Here is an 18,773-nt window from a genome sequence, read left to right on the forward strand (position 1 = left end):
CAGAAGGGATTTTTGTTATTTTCCACGTTTGACTGATGGACTTTAGTAAAACACTGAGTGCAAATCAGTAGAGGAGAATACTACCCTAAACCAGTGGTTCTCAAATGGGGGTCCGGGGACCCCCAGGGGTCCTTGAGGGGGTTCCAGTAGGTCCCCAGCCAAAAGGAGGGTAATTTATTTTAGCTATAATTCCATTCATAAGTAACACAATAACTATTTTGGTCATGGGTTTTATACACTTTCTGTAATAAAATATCTAAAAGCATCAATCCTATTATCATATGGGGGACCATGGGACAAAATCCTATCAAATGGGGGTCCGTGGTCTAATTTTTGTCAGTTTAGGGGTCCTTCATGTGAAACAATTTGAGAACCACTGCCCTAAACCATGTGATGTGTGGGACATGTATAAATGTTGGAATTCAATATGGCTTCAGTTTGTCATCTAGCGTGCTGATATCTGTCATAGTATAGACAGCATTTGTGTGTGTAGGCTGCTGATTGAAGTTTAGATAGGCTACAGTGCAGGGAGGGGGGGGGGGGGGAGGGGGAACAAACGCTAGCATGGTAAACCTCTTTATGCCCCATCCGTAGCCAAATTAATCATGTTTTGTATGTCTTTTGGCAAGGTTGCCACTGGTCTGCAAAGTACTTTTTAAATTAACAATGAATTAATCAATAATAATTATTAATAATAATAATAATAATAATAATAATAATAATTATTATTATTATTATTATTATTTAAAATAATAATAATAAAGGACTTGGACACCTCCTTCCTTAGTAAGGTGCTGTTGTTGTAGTAAATCAAAGGCGTGTAACCTATGACTCCAGTTGGTGATCATCATAATGGCAAATAATCACCAATATGAAGTAAACAAAAGTATAGCCTCAGACAATACCCCCCCCCCCCCCCCCCCCCCCCACACACACACACACACACACACATATACTCAGTGGCTCAGTTTGATGCATTTGGCTTTTGTACTCTGAATTCACCTCATAGATAGCCTATTTGAGCCTAAAAAGGGGGCAAATACAAAAAAATCCACAAATACAAATGTATGTATGTAAAGTGAGTTTAGCCTCCATCTGTCACTGCTGTGCTGCTCACAGGCACGAGGAGACTGACGGCATCACCGGGGAGTTGACTGTAACCTGCCAGTACCCGGATGGTCAGTGTGTGTCTGTGCTTTGCCCGTGGGTGTTGCTTTGGTAACTTCTGACTTTAAGATGTTCAGCCTCTCACCATGGTGATGTTGTGGGGAGCGCCGTTAGATGTTTCCATCCCATACCTGCTCCAGCCTCCAGGGGGGACGTGACTGAGCTTCACTGTACAGAAACACAAGAGTGTGTTGTGGTCTGAACGTCCCCAGTTTCTATTCTGTTCAGATGATGAAGGCAAAGGGTGGAGGTTGGGATGCATTAATTTCATGCCTGTGACATTTTGAACCAACATTTTGTTCAAAATCATTTGTCATTTTCTAACTTTGATGCATTAAAATATAAAATCTATCTTTTTTCCTGCTGTAGTTTACATACATGCCAGACTTTGGTAGTTTAATACGGATGGCAAACATGGTATATGTTAGCCTGGGTAAACCCAGCCTCCACGTGACCTCTATCTGATAGCACATAGATAGAGGTCACGTGGAGGCTGGGTTTACCCAGGCTAGGTATATGTACCTCTTCTTGTGTTAAGGAACATTATCTAGCATCACACAAGAACAAGAAGAAGAACGTATTTGAATTCAGCAAAGAAACAGTTCACAACCCGTTTGTTTATTTATTTGTTTATTTATTTATTTATTTATTTATTTATTTATTTATTTATTTATTTTATTTTTTATTTTTTATTTTTTTGTCATCAGTATTTTGACAAAGGCATGAAATGTAATTGTAATTGTCTGCATATATGTAAAATACTGGCTATATGAATGGTGCATAGCATTATGTAAGGCCCTAATCGTAATCTTACAGGGCCCCCTAGCGGTCAACATATAGAATCTCAGTCTGCCAAGTTATCAACTGCTTTTATATAGAGGTTCTTGCAGCTCAAAGCAGAGATGGGGACTTGGACTTGAGACTTGGACTTGAGTCGCACTTGAGTCACACATACAGTGACTTGAGACTTGATTTGAGACTTGTCCTCAAAGACTTGACTTGGACTTGAGGTTTGTGACTTGTGAACAATCTTTATGTTTTTGGTGCATTAACATTAAGGCAATGTTTACTAATCTCATCTAATCAATGCTGATACTGTATTCTAATAGATAAAGGAGTGAGGATAATACAGTACATGCTTTGAATTCCTTAGTTTTAGCACTATGCAGTGTTCTAAGCAGACCGGTTGGCATGCAGCAGATGATAAAACGCTCATTCATAAGAGACTTGAGACTTGACTTGGACTTGCAAAAAATGACTTGTGAGCAAAGTCATCACAGCAAAGGGGTTTGAACGTACAGTATATATATCCACTCCCAGCACAGCAGCCCAGCCTGTACTAGTGTGTAGTTGACCTTGGTGGTGGTGACCTTGAACCAGACGTCCCACTGACACTCATCAAAATGTGTCACAGCGCCACAGCGCCACTGCGCAGCAGGAGTGTGAACCCTCACACACACCTGTCCTTCTCACCTTCATGTCACCGTGCTGCAGTTTGCTCGATGGCGGTGAAGTGTTAGTGCTGAAATATTTTGAAGAGAGGTTTGTGGTCATGGTTGAGAAGCAGTGATGGTAAAATAAACTGCATGACTGCCAGTTGGTCACTAGCCGAGCAACATTCAATATACCTATACAGACATAAACCATTTAGATCTTCCAATTATCATAAACACACATAACATGCTGAATTGATAATTATGTTAAATAAGCATTCAAATAAAGATCGGTTTCAGAAAAGAAATAATCCATCTATACTTGCTATGATGCATGCAACAGGGGGTCCGGGGCCCGCAGAGGTACCGCAGGGAGTCCGCCAATTTTTGTCAGTAGTTTGTGAAAAATAAATGTATTTTAGATGGAAAAAATTATATTGAGTAAACTCCAAGCATATACTGTAGGTAATAATAAGCTACTTTGGACAAAAGATGATTTACAAAGTGAATCTGATGAAGCAATATGCGAAACCCGTTGTTTGCGCCTTTTTGCTTTTTAAATGTAATTCTATTAATAAAAAGAAGTGTCACTCCTGATATCCTGGTGTGATTGATGGATTATACATGTTACGGGGTCCCTGCTCTGTTTCTCTATCAACCAAGGGGTCCTTGGGCTTAAAAAGGTTGAAGATCACTCATGCTCTAACATCTCTTGATCCCTGCTGGAGAAGTTCTCTTTTGTCTCCCCCTCCGCACAGGCAGGTCAGAGGTTCGATGCAGAGCTGGAGCAGTGTCTTTGCTCAAGGACACTTCAGCAGGGCGATGCTTGCTGCAGCAGCAGTAGTTTGACCCAGGCCTTCCATGCGAGGACACCCTGAATGAATGATGCATCACAATTGTAAGCACGCGATTGGAAATCCACTACTGCGTGCTGTACACTCTGGAGGTAACATGCACACCCTTGTTTGTAACGATACTATAAATAAGCCTTATTTGACCCTAGGTAGCTCATAGGCAAGGAGCTTATCTCCTTCTGCTGTAGCTTGAAGCAGCTTAAGTCTGTCAACGCCCCGCCCCGGACGGACAGGATGCCAGTCTGAGCCCATCTCTGTCAGCGGGGAATGCTATAATGCAGAGATGGGGACTTGGGCTTGAGACTTGGACTTGAGTCGCACTTAAGTCACACACACAGTGACTTGAGACTTGTCCTCAAAGACTTGAGACTTGACTTGGACTTGAAGGTTTGGGACTTGTGAACAATATATCTTTTTCTTTATTTTATTTTTTTATTTTTTTTTGTGCATTAACATGAAGGAAATGTCTACTAATGTTGTCTCTAATCATTGCTGCTACTGTATTCTAATAGATAAGGAATGAGGATAATACAGTACATGCTTTGAATTCCTTAGTTTTAGCTATGCAGTGTTCTAAGCAGACCGGATGGCATGCAGCATATGATAGAATGCTCATCCATAGGGACTTGAGACTTGACTTGGACTTGCCCCTCAAAGACTTGAGACTTGACTTGGACTTGTCCCTCAAAGACTTGAGACTTGACTTGGACTTGCAAAAAATGACTTGTGAGCATCTCTGTTCTAAGCTAACAGCTACCATTGCTACCATATGCTGATTGGTTTGAAAGCTTACCGTTGTTGAAAAGAAAATAAAATTGTGTCAAAAATGTGTTTTAAACTCTTACAATCCTGGGTGGTTGAAATGATGTGAAATGACGCACTGGGAGCAACTAGGGCAAGGTTCGAGTTATAACCTGAGAGCTATGGGGGTCCCCAAAATCGGTCACCGCCAAAAAACAGTGGCCGTTAGATTTAGAGGAATATCTCATTTTAAATTAGCATTAGGATTATACTGTTGTGATGATTCATTATTGTTGTCATTATTCAGTCTTACTCTTAGCCATCAATACTTGTTCCTTTTCTCACTCACCTCCACGTCACCACCTGCCGATATATAATGCCATGATATCATTTACTTATTTGCATCTGATAAAATACAATTTAACTTTACAAATGAGAAACAAAATTGACTCGTTGATGAACATGTATTTAACTCTGTCTCTGTTTGCTTACTCTGTCTGCAATGCACTTATAAATCCAAAACTAATCTAACAAATGCAGACCACACGTGTTCAAGAGGAGGCCTACGACGCGTGGCGGCTTGGTGGTGAAATGCAGTTCATCCTATTCATCTAGTTAACATAAATAATATTAATTCCTGCATTGAAAAATGCGTTATTTGAAAAAAGAGACCCCCACAGGTGTTCATGTCTCTATGCAGGCTGTGTCAGAGTCGAGTTCTTATGTTTGAAATGTTTTCTAAAAGATATTTTCTTTAATTAATCACCTAGATGCTATAAAACCTTTCAAACATATTTCATTGCAGGATGATGTTGTCTTTGGTGTGCACCTTAAGACAGACAGACAGAGTAGGAAGGCTGATCCGTGAGCGGCTGCTTCTGGGACGCGGGTCGGGGTCGTAATCGGCCTCGGCTGGGTCTACTGGGCGAGGGTGTATGATGTTGACAGACCCAAAACACCCCACGACCCCAGTTAACATCACTGATGACGCGTCCCAGCGCATGCAGTAGTATGTATATTTGAACCTAAACCCCTGGCTCCCCCTGGCCAGTGACACTTGGGAATAGACTAGGTGACAACCAAGTATAGTTTGGTGACAAGCTGGAGAGACGTTGACGGTCGGAGAGACGGCATCCGGTACGGGATGGGTTTTAGCACCCCAGCCTGGCTCTCTCGTGAGGGAGAAATCCACAAATGCTACGGATCAGCCTCCTGAAAATCTACATAAACATCGACGCGGCCTGTGGTCCTTCAGGCTAGAGCGAGGTGCTCGGCGCAGGTGAATGACGTGCAGCGCACAGGCCTCCTTGAGGCATCCTCCCTGCCCATGGTACGGCATGGTAGGATTGCCTTTTTCCACGGGAGGTTCTGGTGAGACGAAGGAGGTGCCCAGCCTGGAATCACCCCACAGGGCCTTAGACCTCCATGCACCGAAGGTCTCTCAATACTGCGGTGTAGCACTAAACTCTATTGCAGCGTATTGGGCGTGATCAACCCTTCCGCGAGCAACGTTGCAGACAGAGTAGGAAGGCTGATCCGTGAGCGGGTGCTTCTGGGACGCGGGTCGGGGTCGTAATCGGCCTACTGGGCGAGGGTGTATGATGTTGACAGACCCCACGACCCCAGTTAACATCACTGATGACGCGTCCCAGCGCATGCAGTAGTATGTATATTTGAACCAAAACCAAATATGTGTTTGATTTTAAGATAATAAAAAATACCCCTTAAATAAATAGGCTATTTATCCCTGTTTAGCCCAATGTTTTTGTGTCTTTAATCAATCACCTAAACGCTATATTATATTATATTATTTGATATATTATAATATATAATATATCATATCATATATATAGATACATATATAGATATTAGGCTATATACAATTTGATCTGATCAGTGTTGTACATTGCTGATATAAAATTTTATTTTAGGGGTAAAAAATAAAATAAAAGATTGAATACTATAAAATCTGTCACTCACAAACACAACAAAGAAAACATCCTGCATCATCATCATGAAATATGTCTGAAAAGTCTTTAGGTGATTGATCTAACTATCTATTAGAAAACATTCACTTTAGTCGATGTAAACACACCTAAGTTATCTTTACAACTCGGCCTGCAGAGCCGTCTGTTTACATTATAAAAACTGCGACAGTTCACACAACTTTAACACGACATGCATATATTATACATCAAACTCTTGAGCTACTTCTGCTCTCACCCAGAATGTCAAAATATAAGCGATGTGATTTATAGTTTTTGAGATAACTTTTTTTGGCACAACTCATACTATTAACTGCCGCGGGGTTCCGCATTTCTGGGTGTCAAGTGACGTCACGCTGATTCGTCCTATACAGGGTAACCACAGGGGCATGGGCTGTATTCTAGCAATGTGAATTCCCTCCTACTTACAGTACATGTAATTACAGGGTAAGAGGGGCATGGGCTGTATTCTAAAGCAATGTTAATTCCCTTGTACTTACAACCTCAGTCTTTTTCATTGATTGATTGATTATTTACTTTTTTTGGTCATACATTTTGCTGGCCTGTCCCCAGAGTTAGCCTGGAGGCTTTGTTTTTGAACTCTGTTAAAACACTCCAAACCCCAGGGCGTCCCGGTGGCTCGCCTGGTTGAGCGTGTACCACTACGGCTCATACTCGAGCCAGGCTCCGCGAGTCACGTGCGGACCTCGCCCTGGGGCAGATGCTTTTATACTCAATGGCAGCCAAGTGATCAGCATGTTACATTGTACAATCGTAATAGTGAGAACAGCCTGTGAAAAGTCACAATGAAACGCTATTATGTGCCGTACTGAGTGCGCGTTCATTCTCAAACGACCGTACATCAGCACATGAATGAATCACCAAACTTGTTTTTACTGAATAGCCGTTTCAGTTCTCAGCCCTGATAGCCTACTCTGTGCTGCTTTTAATCTCTCTCAACCATGCTCTCAACACAACACATTTACTTGGTGAAATTACAAAAAACCAACAGTTGCAAATCAGTTTAGCCTACCACATGGCATGGGTCAATAAATGTGGTGAAAACACAGCTCAGTGTTCAGGGCTCAGTGGCTCGAAAGCGTCCATGTTTGGAGAGAAGCCGTGCGGAGGTCGCGCTCCTAGAAAAATCTTCAGGTATGTGGTGGGCGGCCTATGGGGGTCGCGCCCAACACATTGACGTAATTTGACGCTCGCGCCCCTCGCTCCTCCCCCGCACCCTTCGCGGCACGGCGAGTATAAAACAAGCTTAGTCCTTTGCGTGGCTGACCCGTGGTCCTTTGCCACATGTTATAATTCTCGTAAATTCCTCACTCGTGCCCCTGTAGTTACCCTGTAATTACATCTAACTAGAGGGAATTAACATTGCTTTAGAATACAGCAATGTAGCTTCCCTGTAGTTACTCTGTAGTTACCCTGTAGTTACTCTGTGGTTAACCTGTAGTTATCCAATAGTATCCTGTAGTTACTCTGTAGTTACCCTGTAGTTACTCTGTAGTTACCCTATAGTTACCCTGTAGTTACTCTGTAGTTACCGTGTAGTTACATGTACCTAGAAGGAATTAACATTGCTTTAGAATACAGCCCGCACCCCTGTAGCTACCCTGTAGTTACTCTGTAGTTACCCTGTAGTTATCCTGTAGTTACTCTGCAGTTACCCTGTAGTTATCCTATAGATACCCTGTAGTTGTTACTCTGTAGTTACCCTGTAGTTACCCTTTAAGTGGGAAAAACCTGTTCTGATGAATAGAAGTAATAATTGTATAATAATTTAAGAAAACTCATTAACAAGTGGAGTTGAACTGCATTCAAACACTGTAACATGTACCAGGGACATTAAAGGGTCTCCCAAAGTGATGTTTTGGTGAGACAGCCCAGCTCATGTAACTGTCTACTCTGCCAGCAGGGGGAAACCTGAACTGAGTCAAGCAGGCGTTTGAGACAAGCCTTATTGACTCACAGGTATGCAGATAAGGATAATAATGGACAGGCCTGGACCTTTGCTCCCTGCGTGAGTTTCACGGCTCACCTGCTGTTTCAGGAAATGAAGCTTTGATGGGTTTCACACAGCACAAACAGCGCCGCCGTCACACACAGTAAGTTTGTCGGACAGACGATGCTGCCTCTTCTGATGCTGTCTCTTCTGAGGAATATTGAGTTGTGGACGGAGGGATGTTTGATGTCATAAGATGGGTTGAAAGATGTGTTGGGTTAGCAATGTGTGGCATGGAAAAGCTATATAACAGAAGGTAGACCACATGTACCACCTTAGTTTTATAGTAACAAGTATCAAGGATATAGATAATATAGGCTTTGTTTGCTAATTTATTTGATGTATTTGTGTCAATATGACGCTTAACTGCACATACAGTAGTACAGTTGAATAACTGTACTGTATGTGCAGTGTATTCTTTTATTTTGTCGTTATGTTGTTATGATGTTGTAATCTATAGATTGTACATGTTATGTATTGTATATTTTTATGTGTCAGACCCCAGTAAGAATAGCCACAGCAGTTGCTGCAGCTAATGGGGATCCTAATCAACTAAACTGAACTAAACACCAGAACTGAAATTCAAGCCAGTTTGTTTATGTGCAAGTATGTTTCACACAAGAAATGTGAAACAAGCTAATGGATTTCATAAAAATATAATTTTACAATCAAACAATATGCAAAAGCAATACACTGATATTAGAAATGAACATTTTGTGTGTAGTAAAAATCAATCCAGTCAGTATCTATGAATGTAAACAACTCTCCTCCCCAAGCTACAACTGAACGGAGGATGCTATCAGTATTGACAGTGAAATAGTGAACTCCTGAAGTTTGTTTCCTAAACCATCCAAGATCATACAAATATCTAAATTCTGTTTTGTGATAGATTTTGATTTAAAGCATTAAATGGATGTACAATAACCTTTACCATGCAAATGTATTTTGCCTATGTAGGTTGTCACATTGTACTTTTTTTTGTCTTTCAGGATAAGAACAATCACATGTCTGTTGGAAAACATGGCCTGTCTCTTCCTCATCTATTTATTACTGTGTGTAACTGAAGGTGAGTAGCTATTTATCAAGTAACACATAACTAAGCCCAGTGAATATGACAGGATCGATAAGAAATAACACCAGTCTCTTTGACAGACAACTAATTCAACTTCTGTAGTTTAATGTCTAACTGAATTGGCTAAGCTTTACTCCTACTTAATGTTTCTGAATAGCAGTAATCATAAGGTCATGGATATAACCCCGGTTTTATGAATAATAATTAGCGAGATGACTCACTAACGATGAGAGAAAAGCCTATATTTACGCACATATTACCTGTGCAATGCCTTAATCATGTGAGTCTAAAAACCCAGGCAACATTGCCAAGTCGATAAGATAAGTTTCATGATGAAATAAATTGTTAATATTCCTCATATCCATTCCTGGTTTGAATCGACTGAGCAAACTATTATTTTACAACTATTCTTTGTCTGGAAAAAAAATCCTCTCCTAGAATACCCACTTTTCTGTCTCCTGTTTTGATATCTGGGGTGATTTTTAAATGAATATTACTTTGCAAATATTCACACTGAATCCCTTTTCATTAATATCACTGCAGTTTAGTGATAAGCCAGTGTAATGGTGCCTTCTGAATTCAACAAGATGTACAAGAATCAAGAATCAGCCCCTTTGTTGTTCAGGAAAAAGCAGAAAGATTTCCAAAATGAAGTGCGGGCATAATCAGTCTTCTCATCACAATGTAAACACACCGGCTCATTCCAGACACGGGGGTGACACACGTGCCAAGCAGAATAATCATCGGCACAGCAGGTTGACCTCTCCTATAGGGTGTGGTAATCACAGAAAACAACCAAAGAAACGTTCTCAGGAACTCGCGTCGTGACTTGAACGCTCGACACATGAAGGATAGCTCCAGATGAATGTTCTGTTTGAGTTTCACTCAACAAAAAATGACAAACCAATGTCCCTTGTAATATTTAAGAGCTCTTGAGCAAACTCAAACATGTCTTGAGCACCGAGCCGAACAAAAAGAGTGTTGTTCGTGAACAGATTCAGTTGAAGTTGCCTGATCTTAGGACATACTAGAGACACTATGCTTTGTTTTCTCACATGCATACCAGCACGTTGACCTAACCATACAGTTCATACAGGTCTACAAATATTCCACAAATGTGACTCGACTTTCAAATATGAACATATATTCCCTTACAAGTGGAGGGAACTGTTTGAATGGTAGTCCTCTTAATTTACCGAAGTGGAACTGCACTTAGCCGTGCATGTGCTGCCTGTCACAGAGAGATCTATAGGATTGCCATTCAACAGAAAAATAGGCTAGGCAAAAAGAAAGAAAGGAAATTGAGTCCACTGCACATGATTTACCTCCTGCTGATCAGTAATCATTAACATTAACCCTTCGATCAATTTCATCTATTTTGAACAATGTTTATATAAGGAATGCACTGCCAATAATGTTAAGCATACCGTTGAAATGAAGAAAACGCACCTAATATATGCAGCGCTCACCAGCAAATGCTTCCATCCCTGTGTATGAAATTTTGCTCTCCTTCCTTTTCTAGTAACTTAATTAAATAATAGCAGGTCCTGAGTGAAAGCCAAGATCAGCCTGAATGCATTCATTTGACAGCATCCAACATCAGCACAATGCACAGCAACTCTAGATGCACAGTAGAGCAAAAAGTAGATTGAAACCCAAATCAAGCCCGTAACTCTCTAGACAGAGGATGAGCGATTAATTGCATCAATCGCACTAAATCAATGCCCACATGTTGGCACTGTTGGAAAGATGCACTGCACTAAACACGATAAAGATGCCAGTGCTGTAGCCTAAAGACAGGTGGTATCTCCTCTCTCTGGGTTGCGCTCTACTAACCTCCACTCCATGTATCATTTCTACCTGTCTTGTCATCTATGTATTTTTAGGGGTGTCGGGACAGTTCTACCTGGAGCCCCTGAACGCTACGGTGCTACAAGACTCTGACGTTCGATTCAACGCCACAGTGAAGGGAGCATGGGAGGTGATGACCTGGGATGTCATTGCTGGCCCTGTACAATTGCTGGTCCTGACCATCTCTGCAAAAGGCTCGATAGTCTCGTCCTCGGATCAGTTTTCTGCCCAGAATTGCTCCAGTGGTGACAACACCAGCTGTGTGGAGTTCACCATCCACAACGTCAACCGCAGCAACTCCGGACCCGTCGTCTGCACAGTGCTGGGCCACTATGGAAAAAAGACGGCCCAGCTCTTTGTACAAGGTAGGGTCAGTCATCGACCATTAACCCGGCTTAGATACGCTCAGGGGTTATGTGTAGCAGTGTGGCCTAGGGGTGGATCTGTGGAGGTTTCGCATAACTGTGTGGTCCACCATTGCCTTGAACATAGCTGTAGCGTTAGCTGAGTGCAAGGCCGCGGTGACTTGGCACGCCGGGGATCACTCGGTGGCCGAGGTCCTTCTTTTAGTCCCGGTCTCCTTTTTCAAATTTGTACAGTTTGTTCATGATCTCCTCTCGTACCCTGCTGCATCCATCTCATGCTGTATCTGCTCAAACACCGGCTTGGTCCTCCCGAGGAGGACCACAATGCGAGGAGACAACCTCCTCCACAGACCACTTGCTGCTTGGATTTCATACTTTCCATACTGTTATGGTGCCTCTCTCTCTCATACTGTATAAGCGCGAGATGTGTGTAATTGTAATATGTTATTCATAAATTGCGGGCTGTCATGGAGGGCGATGAGTTGTATGTTAGCGGGGGAAGTGATGTCATATCGAAGAGTATATATTTTGCCTGCCGGCACGTCACCTGGACCAGAGCACACCTGTGAGCAGGGTAGGCTGACAGCTTCTCACCCTCTCTCTCATGACTGCCTGTTTGCTTTATTATTCTCTATGTCATCGGATCATACGCCAGCTAACCCCCTAGACACGAGAGAATACGAGCCTGAAGGTGAATATTGGCATTAGCTGGGCGCCGACCCATAACAATACTCATACTTTCTTTGAATTTAATTTCTTTAATTCCAATTTGCGTCCACACAAAGCTCAGTTGTTGTTTTTTTGCTGGACCCAGAATGGGTTTACTGACTGACTGACTGACTGACTGACTCCCCATTGTTGAAACATGCATGCATGAGTGTTGAGCAGCAGTCCGGGTCTGGCTTAACTAGGCTTAATTACTTAGGGCCCTATCTTCCCAACGACGGTAATTTTGCTTTAGCGCCCGTTTTGCGCTGGGATGGCACCGCGCAAAGCCCTAATTGTGGGCGTGTCGGCCCGCTGCGCTTCACGTAATCTCGGCGCACATCTCCGCATAGGTGTATTTATGCCCAAAAGCATTGTGGAGGTGTGGTCATGCCCATAAAACCACAGCGGCACGTCAGCAGCTTCCTCCTCACTGAGAGTAGACTCAGTTCTAAGTCTCTATCCGACTAGAGTAGGAGAGAGAAAGAGTGAGAGAGAAAAGATAGCCTAGATGGGGAGAGGGAGAGAGTCAGAGAGAGAGGGGAGAGAATGAGAGATGGAAGAGAGAATTGGAGGATGAACCAGTTCGGATTCGTAACGAAAATTGATGCTTTTGTAATTAGTAGCCTTTTAATTAGTCGTTTCGCTCATATAGGCTATAACATACACATTTAAAAATATACGTTTCTTTAATAGGGTAGGGATGTGTGAGATTTTATTTCAATAGCCTATACCAGAATTGTCCACTCGGGTTAAGCTATTGTTGCATGGTGCAATGGTACAGGGAGAGAGGTTACTGTATACTATCAATGTTTACTGTAGCCTATAGCCTACTGGCCGGTGTTGTGTCAGAAAGTGATTTCGATCCGCGGGACCACGCACAGCGCTGCCTTGGTGCCTCTACCCACCCTGTGCACCAACCCCCCCGGCCTGCCTACCCGGCCCCCCGGCCCAGAGACCCCCCTTCAGGACACGGCACACTAGCCGAACACAAAGCACCCCTCCCCGCGGTACGCCACAGACTGCCGCCCCGCCAGACCCTCCTTCCCTGGTAATCCAATTCAAAACGCAAATCACTTTTTCGCACAAAACCATGACAAACGTATTCTCATTGTTAAATCAAGGTGTGTTTTTTTCTGCAGTGTAGGTTAGTTGAAAATCATCCGCGCGCGAGCTGTGCGTAATGGGCCTATCCAAGCGAGGATTTCCTGCACTGCGCCGGAGAATGCTGTCTGCGCTCAGGCATACCCTTGGCGTAGTGGGGTTGTTTGCACTAAGACCAGCTATTTGCTGGCATTAAAATTGAGAGCACCCACGGCCCCTTTTTCTAACACATTGCACTGGAACGGCTATTTTGGAATGGGCAACGCCCAAACCTCTCTTTGCGCTCGGCACATACCGACGGTATCTTCCCCACAGCGCTAAATGACACTTGCGCGAGACACATGATAGGCTAGAGGCCCCGAGGGGTGGCTTTAGCTCAGGAGGTAGAGCGGGTCAGCCAATGACGCAAGGGTTGGCGGTTCGATCCCCGCTCCCTCCCAGCTGCTGTCGTTGTGTCCTTGGGCAAGACACTTAACCCTCCTTGCTCCCCATCAGTGTATGAATGGGTGAATCTAGACTACCTACAGATTGTAAAGCGCTTTGGATAAAAGCGCTATATAAATGCAGGCCATTTACCATTTACCATTGTATCAAATCACAAAGGAAAAACCAGGTCCAGACCAAAGGGCAGAGAAAAGTATATAAATATACAGATATACTGTACCATACCCCTAAGAATAAATAAGGATAAAAGGATCAAATAAATAGCCTAAAATAACAGCAATGGCAGATAGGGAAACATTACATTTGTACCCCAGCAGCGTTCATCGCTCTGATAGACAGGCACAAAGGAATTTTTGTATCTGTTCTTTTTAACTATGGGGGCACGAAGGCGGAGCCCGGAAGGAAGCAGCTCATACTTGAAAACCATGTCTCTGCTCCCTTATTTGTGTTTACAATTACAACACATCTATATGGTTTATATGTTGGCATTAAACCATGGTATTTCCTTGGGTGATATTCCATATTTGTCATTAGACCTGTTCACATCTGTATTTTCTACAAATTGGGCTAAATTTGCAATGGTAAATCAAAGCCACATGTGAGATATCACAAGTACTTTTATTAAAACACCAACCAAAATAAATCCTTCTCTAACTATTGGTGCTTTCATAAAATATTTACACAATGAGATTTTTTTTATAAATAATCATCAATAACGTGGATAAAGACTTCGATGGCGATGATGACATCTGCAGCTGCTGGACGGGAGACCGAAGACCAGTCCACCTGAAGCAGATCCACAAGACCTTGCAGCACGCCACAGTGCCACACTCACCCAAGATAAACACTACTGTAGGAGTAAAATAAAGTGTATGCTTCAGGGAATGACATGAAAAAGTTACATAATGGGGTGGCTATACATTGTTGTTTCACAGTAGCTAATATCTGGCCATAATCCTGCAATTGCCCACTATATGCTTAGTACGTTATAATAGCGATAATGTCAATAACAGATACATCTTTGGTTAAACTTTTTTATTGTAATTTCATGTAAATTTAGCCTACCTCAACGTAACGTTATGTGGGATGACCACTGCCTCAAGGTCCCGGCGCAACGGCAGAAAAGGTGGTTAGCCTCGTGAGACTGGGTGGCCTGGATGTAGACGTGTTAGCTAGCTTGATGTTAGCAGGTTGTCTGCTAGCTAGCCTCAGGCCGCTAGCTTGGGAAGCAAGGTGGGCGTGTTTGTCAGCACGTAGGCTTACCCATAGATATATATAAAGGCTAGATAGCTTACCCGCGCTGCCGGCCAATGGAGAGCGACGTCGTCGCATGGCGGCCATCTTGCTACAGGGAGCTACTAGGAGTTATGAGCATCTGTTGTTGGGTTAGTATGGCAACATCATATGATCATAACTCCTAGGGAAATGGATGAAACTGCATGAAACTTTGTGCCTGAATCCCTCTCATGGCATAGATGCTTCGGTTTAATTTTGGTGTAATTTGGAGCCCATCAAAAAAATAGTGTTTTTAGTGTTTTTTTTTTTTTTTTTGTCTATCTCGGGAACGGAATATGCTTGTAATAAACCAACCCGTTTGTAAATCCGTCAAGATTTCAGCGAGTTATGAGTATTTTTGTCTGTGCAGGTCACCAGCTACCATAGAACATACCAGAAAGGCACTGTAGCAAGATGACGGCCGTTCAACGACGCTGCTGACTCCGCCTTAAGCCATCTAGCCTTTATATATATCTATGGGCTTACCCCCATAGGTTATGCTAATCGGTGCTCGGTTACATGCTGCCACTCCGACGTTCTGCCACTCCGAAATATCGGCACTCAGAAAGGGGGTCTATATTCCCCGTTTTTCACTAACCTCTCCCAGCCCCCACGCCAAACCTAACCTCCCCCCATGCCTAAACCTAACCTCCCCCAGACCCTAACCCAAAACCTAACCTCTCCCACCCCCACGCCTAAACCTAAGGTCGGCATTGCGGCTTCTAAGGTGAACGACCGCCAGTCCGAATAATGGAAGTTAACGTTCGGAGTGGCAGGGCTTCGGAAAGGCAGAGGAACCCCTCGGTGCTCATCTCACGCCCCTCCTAGCTCCACCCTCTCAACCCCCACCTTCGGACTAAAACCAAGATGGCAACGTCCAATTGGTTTATGGCTTGAACTCCGCCAGGGAGGAGACATTCAATGTGATCGTTCTGTCCACTATATTTACAGTCTATGGTTTTGACTCACCATCCTATTCTCAAGAATGCCTTACTTCTAGGGGTGTCACGATACACTCAGTTCACGATACGATACGTATCACGATACTGGGTTCACGATAACGATACGATACGATACGATTTTAACAATATTTTTTTAAACTTGAATAATGACAATATATGACTGGAAAAGTAGTATTTTATTTGAAATGCACAAATACAAAACATGCTGTTGTGGGAAATTGTTATTACAATAACAACTAGAAAAAACATGAGATTGGAGATAAGACTTATCTTGAAATAGAATGAGTTACACCGTCACTTAGATTTACTTTGAACTAAAAGGTTTCTCAGCAGTATAAATTCTCATTATGCATCTTCAGTTTTTCTTCAAACTCAAACAACAAGACTTTTCTTAGTCTATTTTTTATGCATCTTCAGTTTTTCCTGTCAAGTTAACAGTTTTGCCAGAAACTCAATTGAATGGTTTCTCTCCTGTATAACTTCTCATGTGTCTCTTCAGAGACTTGTTCAACTGAACTACTTTCCACACATTGAACTTCAACAAACAAAGACGTTTCTTTGTCTATTTTTTGAAAAAAAAAAAAAAAAAATTTTTTTTTTTTTTTTTTTTTTGCACGATATGAGATTTCATCTCAACGATACATATCGTGACGTTTTACTATCGCGAAATTTCGTGGGACGATATATTGTGACACCCCTACTTACTTCACCAACCCTTCTCTCCCCTCCCCTCCATTTCTCTGCCCACTCTAATCCAGAGAGCGGTACAGTAGACATCCTGGGTGGGAACGTGACGGCGGTCCAGGACCAGCAGGTGGAGTTCCAGTGTGTGACAACCGCTTGGTTCCCCGAGCCTACAGTCAGCTGGACCCAAAACGGGGAAGCTGTGAACAGCCTCTTGTACAACACTAACACCACCGCGGCTCATGGAGATCGGTTCAACTCCACCAGTGTCCTGAGATTCCAGGCAGTCAGTAATACCACAGTGGTGTGCCAGGCCACTGTCCCGGCCATGACAAGCCCACAGTCCAACTCTGTGCACCTGGTGGTCGGTAAGAAGGTCTTACATTTTTTTGCTCTCTATGCATCTAGCACAAAGCCAACCTCCAGCCAAATTTGCCAAAAGGTATAGCATGGAGATGGTTCATGTGCCTGTGCGTAGGCTACTGAAAGGGGATTTCTGTTCATAAAGATAATGGACCATGTGTATTTGTTGCCCTTTGAGAACATTTAATTTTTAACCCCTATTCCTTTGTGGAAAGCAAACAAAGATCAAAATCCAAATCACACATAAACCCAATGTGTTGTGGTTAATAACTAATAAGCAAATGTTCTTCAAATCTTTCTTGACACATAAGGGGTGAAGGCTAGGTACATTTAGCCATAGTAAATTATGTCTTGGCCCATGCACATGACACCATCCATCATGTGTTGGAGTGATCTACCATGACAGGTCATTTATTTTTTAAACATCTCTATTCCATCAATGTGTCTATTGTAAGTCTGTGTCCATGCAATGACTGAAAATCCATAAACAAATTATGAACCTCTCTTCACACCTGGCATTAAGATGCATCCTGGGTGATTTTTTCTTCTTCTGGGCGATTGGATTGTAATACGATAAAATAAGATTATTTTAGGTGAATACAGGTAAATGCAAGCAAGATGGCCTGAAGATCCAATCATCCAAACCACGGCTTGAGTGTTAGGATCCAAGCAGGAAGCGCACATAAATCAAACAGGGAGCAGGCAGCTAGGATAGAAACATACTTAATCAAAAATGGATTATTAAAAATACAGATGGGGAAGAGCCAAGAGAAGTAAACTCTTGTATAGTATTTTCTGAGGGGGAGGTGACTTCTGCTACCCTGGTTAAAACCATTCTGACCACAGGACCCCACATCCTCTTTCACTCCACAGATCAGTCTGGACTTCCAGCCGCCCACATCCACTTCCTGAAATTACAATGTAACCGAGCCAATCAGGGATAGTCTCCCGAAGCAACGAGCGCTAACGTTAACGTAGTAGAGTGAACACAGCCAAAGGTGCAGTTATTAATAGACTCAATAACAACAATTAAACAAGAACAAGTGCATGCACCTGGGGAGTTTCTAGGCAGAAAAGAAGTTTTTGCCGTTCTTCCAACTGGATTTGGATTTAATTTGGCGACGTTGATTGGCTGAAGGAATTGTCTGTCAAGGGAAGTACTCCTGCCCACTGAAATCAAAGTCCAGACGCATCCAAGGCAGAATGTGAGATCCTGTGATCAGGACTGTTTTTTTTTTTTTACCAGGCTAGAGTTCTGTGGAAATCTGCCTTAATTTAAATCCAATTTCAATATGTCAGGTGTAAAAGTAATCCAGCTAAACCATATAGATTCTAGACACATTCCAGTAGGCTATACCACGAATGTTGTATAAGAAGATCCAGGATCTGTCCCTTGATCTGGTTTGGCTAAACCAGATAATTGCCATCTAGCTGGATTCTAGTTAAGTCGTACTACGAAGGTAGCTCGCCACTCATTAAGTGGAACCAGGTTTTTCTAATCAAGCTGAAAGCTTGTGCGAATGAAAATGCCCGTGCACAGGAGCTCATGCCCGCAAAAGAGGCGTGGTTTTTAACAACTGCCAATCACAATGCAATATGGACTGCTCCAGCTTCTACAGCGCCAGACACGCCTATTTCCTCATTCATTCAAAGCGCAAATCGTGAAGCCTATGTCAGAATCAAAATCCGCGTTGGATATTATTAGTCTGTTCCCAAATGACTGTCTAAAGTTACCACTTTTATTCACATCAGTAATT

The 18,773-nt window shown here is 42.7% G+C and overlaps 1 protein-coding gene across 1 annotated transcript in view; it reads left to right on the forward strand.

The window, feature by feature from the left end:
• The window catches only part of igsf5a (immunoglobulin superfamily, member 5a), a gene marked incomplete at both ends in the record, with an annotated part of 31,617 nt that overhangs the window by 149 nt on the left and 12,695 nt on the right, over positions 1-18,773 (forward strand). Inside the window, 3 exons of the mRNA XM_083645358.1 lie at positions 1,120-1,178; positions 11,150-11,479; positions 16,728-17,021. Coding sequence (XP_083501484.1) covers positions 1,120-1,178; positions 11,150-11,479; positions 16,728-17,021 — 683 coding nt within the window. The remainder of the gene's footprint in view (positions 1-1,119; positions 1,179-11,149; positions 11,480-16,727; positions 17,022-18,773) is intronic.

This window comes from Poromitra crassiceps, assembly GCF_964638095.1.
Source record: "Poromitra crassiceps genome assembly, chromosome: 1".
NCBI classification, from domain to species: domain Eukaryota; kingdom Metazoa; phylum Chordata; class Actinopteri; order Beryciformes; family Melamphaidae; genus Poromitra; species Poromitra crassiceps.